The 11,701-nt window shown below is 31.5% G+C and overlaps 1 protein-coding gene and 1 long non-coding RNA gene across 8 annotated transcripts in view; one reads left to right on the top strand and one right to left on the bottom strand.

The window, feature by feature from the left end:
- The window catches only part of LOC148610986 (uncharacterized), a 15,026-nt gene extending 13,643 nt beyond the window's left edge, over positions 1-1,383 (top strand). For 2 of the 3 annotated variants that reach the window (XR_015924031.1, XR_015924032.1), the window contains exon 3: positions 1,244-1,383. This is a non-coding gene — a long non-coding RNA (uncharacterized LOC148610986). The remainder of the gene's footprint in view (positions 1-1,243) is intronic. The other variant, XR_015924030.1, reaches the window with a different exon arrangement.
- LOC148610985 (palmitoyltransferase ZDHHC12-B-like) overlaps positions 1-11,577 on the bottom strand; it is a 12,705-nt gene extending 1,128 nt beyond the window's left edge. The window contains exons 1-6 of one of the 5 annotated variants that reach the window (XM_088590986.1): positions 11,430-11,577; positions 6,382-6,451; positions 6,147-6,260; positions 4,715-4,845; positions 2,961-3,092; positions 1,259-1,425 (exon numbers count right to left, since the gene is read on the bottom strand). In XM_088590986.1, coding sequence (XP_088447112.1) covers positions 1,259-1,425; positions 2,961-3,092; positions 4,715-4,845; positions 6,147-6,249 — 533 coding nt within the window. In that variant the 5' untranslated portion in view covers positions 6,250-6,260; positions 6,382-6,451; positions 11,430-11,577. The other 4 variants (XM_088590985.1, XM_088590981.1, XM_088590982.1 and 1 more) reach the window with 4 other exon arrangements.
- Between the last annotated feature and the right edge of the window lie 124 nt (positions 11,578-11,701).

Genomic DNA, 11,701 nt, shown 5'->3' with positions numbered 1-11,701 from the left:
TATTCAAAAAAGGGATATAAACATTCCAAATTACAATGCAATTCAAAAAATATTTTTGTTATGTAGAAAAAAAGCCCTATGAATAAAGTTGAATCCTTAAATTAAATATTATATCTTATAAAAACAATTACAAGTACATTAAACTACTAAGGTTTTTTTTTTAAGGTCCTTGACTAGCCTGTAGGGTCTTGCATGGATGGAGTACATTAAAATACCATTATATGTGTTTATCAGTCCACTCAGAACATACAGAGTTATCTCCCATTTGGAACAGTACAATGTACTCTCTTTGGATTTTTAAGATTTATGTAAGAGTGATCCTATCACGGGTACATCATCTAATTAAAATCACTGACAACAGATTTTAATCCAGAAATTTCTGTCCATTGATATTTCCTTTAATTGCATTATGTCTGAGGTTATTACAAATTACATGTACATTATATTTGCTGGGAAATTTATTTATTAGGGTTTTCTTATATACACAATATTAATAATACCAGGAAACATATGGAAAAAGTAAATATGTCAAAGAGACTGAGATGAAAAATGCCAAGGTAACCTAAAATGTACACCTTAGACTTTGTTCCTTTTTAAGCATTAATTTCTTAGTTTATCCTTGTATCTTCTTGTCTATATTCCATAATGGTGAATTGTTCTGTTACAATGGATCTTATTACCTTTCTTGTCAGGGCCTTTTAGAGCTTACTTAAACCTGTAGTTACACTTCATGCAATCTTTTGGTGATCTCAGAGTTTGCTATTTTGTATATAAGTTATAGTTTGTGTTAAACCATATTTGTTCTTTTTTCTTTTAATTAGAGAACTTTATTGCAAAAAAGTTTTGTTTGTGGGATATCAATTTTTGTGTTTTTCATGTGATATCAATTTTTGTGTTTTTTATATAACATAATTTTTTATGTTTTTCATGGGACATCATTTTTGTGTTTTTCACAGGATATAATTTTTTGTGTTTTTTATGGGATATCAACTCATGTATTTTTCAAGGGATATCAATTTTCATTGTTTTTTCATGGTTCAAATTAACCACTAATTCAATTTCCCAACAAAATGTAAAATTGGATGCTATTATGAAATTCATGAACTCATAAACCCATGAAACAAAAACAAAAAATTGGACTACCCATGAAAATTGAAACCCACTTTCACAATTTAAGTTCGTGTCCAGATGATATGGTACATCATGGTTATTTAGACTTCATTTGGACATTTTTTATCTACAGACAAGAAATATTTACCAAGTAATAAGTAGAGACCAAAGAATGAGTATACACATGGCTGCCAGGAATAACCAGAAATATTTATGGTTTCTCTCTCCGACACATGTCTCTAACCAAGGACAATGGTGATCATAACGACGTACACATTTATTACAATCTTCACAATGCTTACTTCTCATTGGTTGCTGGAAAACACATGTCAAATTTCTAGCATAAGTTTTAAAAAAACATTTATCACTATTGTTCCTGTTGGAATACACATGTAATGTATTTTCAGTTGTTGATATTTTTAATGTTATTCAATAAACACATTATACACATGTACTGCTGTTGTTATGGGGAAAAAAATTTAAATTCTACTATGGTTTTAAAAAACACTTAGGACTTTAGTACCACTGCTGTTTTTATAAAAGAATGTAATATTTCTATATTGTTCTTCTCTGATTTTCAGGAAATTTTCTCTCAACAGACATGAAATGCTGCCACTAATCAATGAAAAAGTGTTCTTATTATCATTTTTATTTTTGTTTATAATAGTTTAGTGCTGGAATCAATTAGGCAAAATTGAAAAAAAAAATTATGAATAATTATGCTCAGAAAAATGAACATACTGTAGGCACATAGATTATGGTCTTTTTGGATACAAATTGACAGTTTGTTAATCTTAGAAGTGTCAAAGGAGGACGGGTTACAATAGAATGATAAGGAAAAGTAAGTTATCTCCCTTCAATGAAGAAACTGTTATGCACTTCATAAATTTATGACACTTAAATAAGAAATGAATCCCATTAATGCATTTCATTTAACATTTTGAATTAGATTTTTTCACAATGATTCACCCTCTGTCTGATTCTTACAGAGATCTTATAGTTTGGACAAAGATCATGAAAAGCTAAATGACTTGTTTAATTGAATTATTAAAATATACGATTGTCATCACTTTTGAATTTCTTTAAAAAATATAAAAACATTTTACCTTTGCATTAAAATAATTGCTTAAATGTAAGCCTGATTATTGAATGATTGTAGTTTTACATCTATTGGCAAATATTTCAAACATTTAAGGACAATAAGGTTTCATCAACTGAACTGACCTTTATAAACTGAAATGGTGGGCAAGAGAATAAGAGTTCAATGATCTAGCTCACAGAAGCAACAAATTCTCCAACAAACATTATTTCTGGCCAACAAATTTACAGTTTGATCACATATATGATGCATGCTTGACAGTCTGGTATAACTATGGATGAAGCCCTTGAATTCCCTCATCCAAGGTGAGCACACTATGTTACGACCACCTGAACTGTATAAAGAAATATCTCTGTTTTAACTAGACCAGTTTTCCTGAATATATTGATTGATTATGGTTTAATGTCATATGATAGATAATACATGCATTTCAGGACAAGAACGTTTGACCAATTGAACAGACTCTGCCTTGTACTAGTCCAACACGTTGAGCTGGATCCTTATTGAGCTAGCTCACAGAAGTGACAGCCCACAGGAAGGTATGTCACCTGTCTTGGACATATTATATTGACTCTGAGCCAACTGGTCATCAGTAATACTGCAGGCTCAGGGAAGAAGCAGTGACAACTAATTTTAGAGTCAGTTGGGGATCAAAACCTATGACCTTCCTGACTCGAGGCGAGCACGCTATACTGAGACCACCAAGGCAATTTGTTTTATTGAATATATGATAAGTTTGTATGAATTGTACCTCCATTTCACAATAGTCACAGTATCTGTATAACTTTTCTCTATCTACATTCATCATGTGACCCTCCTCATCATTATCCTCTGAGCCAGAGCTATCTACATATCCTTTGTTGTTGTTGACAGTTCCTTTTGTCTGTAAAATATTTTATCTACTTTTAAAAGAACAGGTCTACAATGATCTCACCTTGCCTTTATATTGATTGCTTTGTAACAGGTCTACAATGATCTCACCTTTATATTGATTGCTTTGTAACAGGTCTACAATGATCTCACCTTTTTATTGATTGCTTTGTAACAGGTCTACAATGATCTCACCTTTTTATTGATTGCTTTGTAACAGGTCTACAATGATCTCACCTTTTTATTGATTGCTTTGTAACAGGTCTACAATGATCTCACCTTTTTATTGATTGCTTTGTAACAGGTCTACAATGATCTCACCTTTTTATTGATTGCTTTGTAACAGGTCTACAATGATCTCACCTTGCCTTTATATTGATTGCTTTGTAACAGGTCTACAATGATCTCACCTTTTTATTGATTGCTTTGTAACAGGTCTACAATGATCTCACCTTTTTATTGATTGCTTTGTAACAGGTCTACAATGATCTCACCTTTTTATTGATTGCTTTGTAACAGGTCTACAATGATCTCACCTTTTTATTGATTGCTTTGTAACAGGTCTACAATGATCTCACCTTTTTATTGATTGCTTTGTAACAGGTCTACAATGATCTCACCTTTTTATTGATTGCTTTGTAACAGGTCTACAATGATCTCACCTTTTTATTGATTGCTTTGTAACAGGTCTACAATGATCTCACCTTTTTATTGATTGCTTTGTAACAGGTCTACAATGATCTCACCTTTTTATTGATTGCTTTGTAACAGGTCTACAATGATCTCACCTTTTTATTGATTGCTTTGTAACAGGTCTACAATGATCTCACCTTTTTATTGATTGCTTTGTAACAGGTCTACAATGATCTCACCTTTTTATTGATTGCTTTGTAACAGGTCTACAATGATCTCACCTTTTTATTGATTGCTTTGTAACAGGTCTACAATGATCTCACCTTTTTATTGATTGCTTTGTAACAGGTCTACAATGATCTCACCTTTTTATTGATTGCTTTGTAACAGGTCTACAATGATCTCACCTTTTTATTGATTGCTTTGTAACAGGTCTACAATGATCTCACCTTGCCTTTATATTGATTGCTTTGTAACAGGTCTACAATGATCTCACCTTTTTATTGATTGCTTTGTAACAGGTCTACAATGATCTCACCTTTTTATTGATTGCTTTGTAACAGGTCTACAATGATCTCACCTTTTTATTGATTGCTTTGTAACAGGTCTACAATGATCTCACCTTTTTATTGATTGCTTTGTAACAGGTCTACAATGATCTCACCTTTTTATTGATTGCTTTGTAACAGGTCTACAATGATCTCACCTTTATATTGATTGCTTTGTAGCATTTCTGTCCTCACTTTGCTATTTCAGGGGACAAAAATCATGAATTAAGACATTAAAAATTAGAACAAAGATCTTTTTGTCGATAATTTCCAACATAAAATTCAAATTTTTGCAAAATGCATAAATTGCACAAAAAAAATTCAAATTACAGTAAAATAAAATTTTGCATGTTTCAAAGTGTCTTTGTGTGATTTTTTTTTTACTTCCTTGTCACCCCTACTTATTTGATTTAAAGATATCCTAGTAGTCAACAGTAAAGGACCTTATACACACCTTTTGTTTCTGAACGTAACCAGGATCTGTTAAACATGCCAAATAATATAAGATCAATGACAGGCAAACTAACAAGACATATCCTATACCGTAGACAGGATCATCTAAATTTAACAAGGCTTTCTTCAGCACTGCAAAATAAATTATCTTTAGAACAGGTGTATGTATATTTTATTTGCAACTTTACCAATATACAGTTAATAAAACTACATATAATGGTAAACACTTTTAAGTCTTTATTCATAAGAAAACAGACCAAATATGTGAAACAGAAAATCAGGGTACCTCAAAATACATGATCTATATCCATTCTGATTACATTAAATTATAATTGGCTATAAAACAAGAGAGTAGAGAAGTATGTACATGTAGTACAGTGGATTCCAGTCAATTGCATAAATATTTTTCAAAAATTTCTCAAAAATGTGCCTAAATGGATAAAACAAGTATACATCGTTAGTGAAATACCTCAGTTTTCTTAAGAATTTTTTTTACAACAATATTTTCTCTTTCCTTTGACTAGACACTAAGGCAGGAATCTAATTAGACACGAGGAAAGAATATACTCCACTTAAATATGAATGAAAACATCAGGTATTTTCCCATGAAATAACAATTCCTGTTCATTGCATATTTTTGCAGACGAATAGGAAAATACTAAAACTGTGCTTATCATTTGTCTTTAAATGTGATTTTATTCAACATACTCTCTATCAAATCATAGTACATTTTTGTTTCTAAGCAACATTAATAGTCACATGATTAACATAATATCAGCTTCCATTATTACTGTAGTTATGTTCAGTTGAAATAAAATACATGCCTCAGTAGTAAATAAAACTTTCTTTTTTTTCTAGAACACCCATTGGTAAAATTTATTGCACAAAAAGTGAAAATGTGATGCTGAAATTATGTGACATACACAGGCAAATGTGCCACACATAAGAATCATATGGTTTGCATCATACGATTATCATATAATGATAAATTGAGTACCATGTGATGAACTTATGTTACATATGATTATCACATGATTATCATATGTTTCAAGCTAAAATTAACATATCCGAATCATAAGGTAATCATATGATTATCATATGTTAAATATCATATGATTGTCATATGATTACCATATGGTTATCATATGAATTGAGCACCATATGATTATCATATGTGGCACATTCCAGTGCATACTGGATTTAAAAACAAAAGACATATTTCAGAAGGAGTACATTTGTACTTGAAAGAATGTAACATGTAATTTGTATCAAAGACTACAAATACCTAGAATACATATGTAGGAAAATCTACATTTGGATCACGATACAAATGTGCTATAACAACACAATACTTTATAAACATTTATGTATACCATACAAACTGATAAAGAGTAGCTTTTTCTCCAACTCTAATGATGTATAATTATACCAACCAGAGTCAGTAAAGAGAAACGAAGCTGGTACACCAATAACTAATGCTGTATGAATGGTCCGCACAATACAACCTGCTCCACAGAGACACTTCCTACCGCCCATCACTAGTCATTCTAAAAACAGAGTGCTCTTTATTAGCGAGTGAGGAGATAATTCATAATGTGTAAGGAATAAAAAGTCCTCATAACAGACCTTTGTAGTCTGGATCATGTAACTTATAATAAAAGTACTTACAGATGATATGAAAAGAAAATACCAATACTGTAAATTTGTACTTTAGATAAAGTTGAAGATGAAGTTCATTCTGCAAAAGAATGTACATGTACTCTTTATAAAATTATTAGAAATGATATATATTCAGAAAACATATTAAAATATAAAAACTTTGAAGATTTAAATAATGAATCAAAATAACTTTTTGAACAAGAAACTATTGAACTTCTCAAATGTTTCGCAAAGTTTGGAGATGAGGAGACAGTCAAAGGCAATTCCCAATAGGTGATGAAAATTATGAGTTTTTCAGCTACTTTATTATATACATGTACCAGCACTTTAATGTTGTATTGAAGTTTACCTTGTACCAATATCATAGACTAAGTTTACCTTGTACCAATATCATAGACTAAGTTTACCTTGTACCAATATCATAGACTATGTATAAACATTCATTTTCTTCATTAAGTTTAATTTGTAACTGTCTTATAATCTTTGTATGTCATGTATGCTCTGTAAATGGCTCATTAATTGATATTAAAAATATTCTATTTTATTTAATCTTTAGGTTATTGGTGATTCAATTTAATTCAAATCCACACCACATGCAATACCACATTTTCATAATTAAATTACTATACTATTATCTTATTAACAATACTAGTATTCGAGTACTGGTATGCCAATATTGTACAAAATCTTGAGAAAAAATTTCCCAATAGTATTCAGTGACTACTGGACAAATTTTATACCAGTATAACAATCACCAAATACAGGATATCCCATCTAATCCTCGTTTAAATAGTTTGCATGGTACACAGAAAAATACATTCATAAACTGATTAAGACATAAACAAAAAATAAACCGAAAGTCACACATGTGTAGATGTTTAGCTGTGAAACCATAGCTCTAGTCCAAATTTCCTCTGACCCTGCAACCCTCCTCTTTTTAGTTGGATATTGATTTATAAACCTGACATATCAATATCCAAATATAAAAAAGAAGGTTGCAATGTCAGAGCAAATTCAGACTATTTATGTTCCTTACGCAGTTGAAAAAATATGAACAGATCTATGGTCTGTGAAAAAAAAACCCAAAAGCAAAAGAACTAGTCCAGCAGGACTCTCCATGGATGAAAATTTAACCATTGATGAATATTTTACAACACAATTTTAGTTGATGCTGACCCATTCAAGATATAACGATTTCCAATTTTATTATTTTGGGATTTTGTTCGAATATTCATTTCATACACTAAGTGCATTATTCCCAAACTTTTATTCTAGTCAAAGTAACTTTCATTTTTATCATGAGAAATGTTGTGTTTTTCATTTTTTTCTTATCAACAGCCTCTATATACTTTTGCAAGTCCTGTACAGCCCTATCAATAACATAAACATTTTCTACCAATGGCAGTGGGTAAACATTAGATTTTGTTAACTCCTCATAATCTTCTCATCTTGCAGGGACATTTTCAAATAAAGTATGCAAAGATGATAATTGATCTGAAATCTCCCATTTGGTAGCATTTACACCAGCCCTGAAAGTTTTATGCACTGTATGTAACCCACAACATCCTATATTAATCATCTTTGTGTTATATTCTTTTTCAATTTTAGTCTCTAATTTGGTCCATCCATAGAGAGTTGAACAATGTTTGTTAGACCCAATTTTTGCTCAACTTTGTTTTCAAATATATGTACTAAATCAACAGCACAAACATGCCCTAAAAGGTCTGATATATAATATCAACTTACAACTTTGTCATCTTCCCAATGTCTAACCAAAATGTCTAGTTGCTTTTTTTGTAACTCTTGATTCAACGATTCATCAAAAAAGTAAAACATATGGCACACCCCTAATTTTTCTTTCTAATAACAATTTGAAGTATGGAGCAATTCCAAATACACATTCATACATAGTTTTTTTTTACCACATGAAAAATCATTTGCAATACCAGAATTAACAAACATATTTTTGAAAACAGTACCAATATTTTCATTTGAGTTAAAAGAGTGATTTGAAACAATTGTATTCCAACACCACCACACTTCTGCTGTTAACGTGTCAGACTTTGCAACATAATTCAAGATATTTATGCTTGCAAGACTTGATTTTGATGTAGAAGCTGCTTCAGTATCCTTTGTTGAACTTCCAGCATCTGGTGTAACAATGGTAGTTAGTGTTACTTGTGAATTGATATATGCTATACGTTCTTTGTGCTTCTGGCCTCTGGCATGTGATTACGTTCTTTGTGCTTCTGGCCTCTGGCATGTGATTACAGGGCTGAGTGTCCTAATGAAGTTAAACCTATTGTTTTTTTACATAATTTACAATATGCTAAATGAGGTGAAGATTTCTGCAACCAGTCTGTGTATTCTGATTCCCATTTATCCTGGAAAGTACATATCATCTACAAAGACAAATCATAATATCAAAATACAATTATGCTGTTTTATTATTTACAACAAAAGATAAAGACGAAGGATCATACATAGTGATGGCATAAGCATTATTCTCTTGCCGATAAGGCGCTGTACTTAATTGTGAAAATTTTTTTGGAAAAAATATGTAAAATTCCAAAATTTGGCAAAGCACAAAATAATCATGCATGTACATATTTGGTGTTGTCCCCAATAGTACTAAGGCCTAAAAAATTGTTTCTGGTAACGTCTCCTTCACAATTTTAGTCAGCAGGAAAGGCCTTTTTCATTAATTGATTTTATTCATATATTTATTTATTTTTAACTGAACTTGTTGTAACCACGTCCATGCCATTTCAATTATTTAAGCAATTTCGAACCTCTACAATGCACAAAATTTCTATTAAATTTTTGTTGTTGACATCATATAAGATTAGGGCGGTAGGGAAAATATAGCGTCGTTGGGGTTTAATAGTAAGCCTAATCTAAATTTTTAATTAAAAAATAGTTACATTTGTAACTCTGATCGTCGTCGTGAAATATCATGATAAGAAAAAGTAGGCGGTAGAGGGGGTACATGTATAATTTACTTACATGCATATCACAATGAAAAACCAAGCTTCCTATTTTGTATATTACTCGCTTGTTGGTTGTAGCTGCTGAACTGTAGATCTAGGTCCTTTTGCGAATTTTATGATATTGGTGGACTGTCTGCAAATATCATAAAATTAGGAAAATGACCTACAGCTACGGTTCTGCAGCTTTCATTGGTTGTTGTTTCTTTTACACATTCCCTGTTTTTACTTATTTTTCTGTTTTGATTTTCTCTCATATTTTAACATCAATAATATCCATTTATTGCTGATCAAGTGTTTATGCTACTTACATTTTAACTTTCATAAAAACTTTATCACTATATTCATCTTCTGAAGTCAAGTAGGCTATAGTTGAACAATCACTGTCTACTAGGTCCATGCTTGCCATTTGGGCGGCATGTTTGTACATGTTGTTGTACAAAGAAGAATATTTGTATTTCACATATTGCATTAAGTTTATCAAGTCCTGACCAAATTGTATCTTAGGAAAATACTCATTATACAGGTTAATCCAACCATAATAATTGTGAGTCCACCTTGGGGTCAGATGAAATTGTATCAACTTAGGGTTATTAACAATAACTGCAAGTGCCTGTGTTTGACTGGTATAGTGTTCCCTCAATTTGTAGTGACTCTATGAAATTTGCAGATACAAATTCTTGGCAGCATTGATCTGTAGTAAACTCTGTAAACTGGTTACCACATGTTAATGTTCTCTCTTCCAAATAAATTTTTATGACCCTTTTAGAAAGAAGTGAGTGAATACATGAAACGACAGCATCATCCTTCTATATGTGTGAATTTATCTTAACACTATTTGGAATGCAATGTTTTATTCCGATTTGTGTTAGCCACAACTGTTTTGGCACACTGCTTTCAGTTTCACCACGTTTTAAAGTGCTGCATTTTGAAAAAAGTCTATATCGATATTAATCAGCGGTGATGCATTTAAAAAAATGTTTCAAAGACCCAATTTGCCAAAGGTCAGATCGTCACTTATTTCTCGCCCCAAAAATGTTCATAAAATACCATATTATTGATACTTTGGGACAAACATTTGTGGGATGAAACAATACTGGTGTAAGGGAGGTAACTGAAGTTTAATTCAACTTCCGCGATTTCAGGTTCAAGGATCTTTCCCGGATTTTTTCTATTTTTCGTGTTTTCCTGGACATTTCCCGACCGGGAACACCTTTTATTGAATTCCGGGCCTTTTCCCGTTTTCCTGCCTGGCAACCCTGCATGGTGCATTTCATCTAAATTTTGCTTATTAAGGCAAACTTCACAAACATTTTGATGGTTATTTCCGGAAGTTATGAAGTACAAATTGGCTAATGCAATAAAATCATTGTTTTTTCTTCATTTGCCACAGCTTATTCACATTTCGCCTGATCCTAAGACGAAGAAGTACTTAATTTTGATAACACTAGGAACGCAAATTTCCCATGCTTTCTATTGTCTGTCTAGCAGTGTCAAGGTCACAGTGGTTTAACTTTTGGTCCAAGTGATTGTAGAAATATGGAGTTTGAATGTTTAAATCATTGTGTTGATTTAATCAGGAATCGAATTTAAGGGGGAATACTCACTAAATGCAAGTTGAAATTCAATTTTGCTAGTAGAAACTATTTCCACTTGCTAAAATTTGCTAGTGGAATTCTGTATGTAACATAGGTAAAGTCCAGAAATAGCCTAAAAAACGTAAATTTAGCGACTGTAAATTTTCAGTACTTGCTAAATTTAGCTATTGGAAAAAATTCTGAAATTCAATCCCTGTTAATTAGAAGTATTTATTGGTGATACCTGTGTTTTTTTAATTAGATTCATCATTTGTCTAGTGATTGCTATACTCGATTTTATTTTGAAAAAAAAGAGTTGAAGCAAGGCACATCCAAATCTGGGATACCCTTGTGTAGGTTACATGCATATACAAGTGGGGCTACATATTTCATTGTGGGAGCAAGCCCCTGTGTACCGATCATGACTACAGCTACATGTACTGATACTGTTAGTGTTACACAAACCAGTTGGTATCATTAATACATGACACACCAATTTACTTGTGAGTTGTTTCAGTGTAATAAACTTCGTCGCATTGGCTCTAGTTAAATTACTCCAATTTTCTGTCTTTGATTCTGATAATTAACATGATCAAAGGTTCCAATGATCGGGATCCCTAATGTTTACAAATTACAGGAAGTGAATATTATTTTGAATAAAAAATGCTAAATTCATGATGCAGAGTTGGTTACAAAAATGTAGTATCGTGAATAGCTATCGATATTTTGATATATACAAATATTTCAAGTTATTATGAATACAAA

Source organism: Perna viridis, chromosome 7 (assembly GCF_037379345.1).
Source record: "Perna viridis isolate PV_CMFRI_1.1 ecotype Kerala chromosome 7, ASM3737934v1, whole genome shotgun sequence".
Taxonomy (NCBI): domain Eukaryota; kingdom Metazoa; phylum Mollusca; class Bivalvia; order Mytilida; family Mytilidae; genus Perna; species Perna viridis.
The sequence above is the reverse complement of the archived record's forward strand: the minus strand, read 5'-3'. Positions and strand labels throughout refer to the sequence as shown.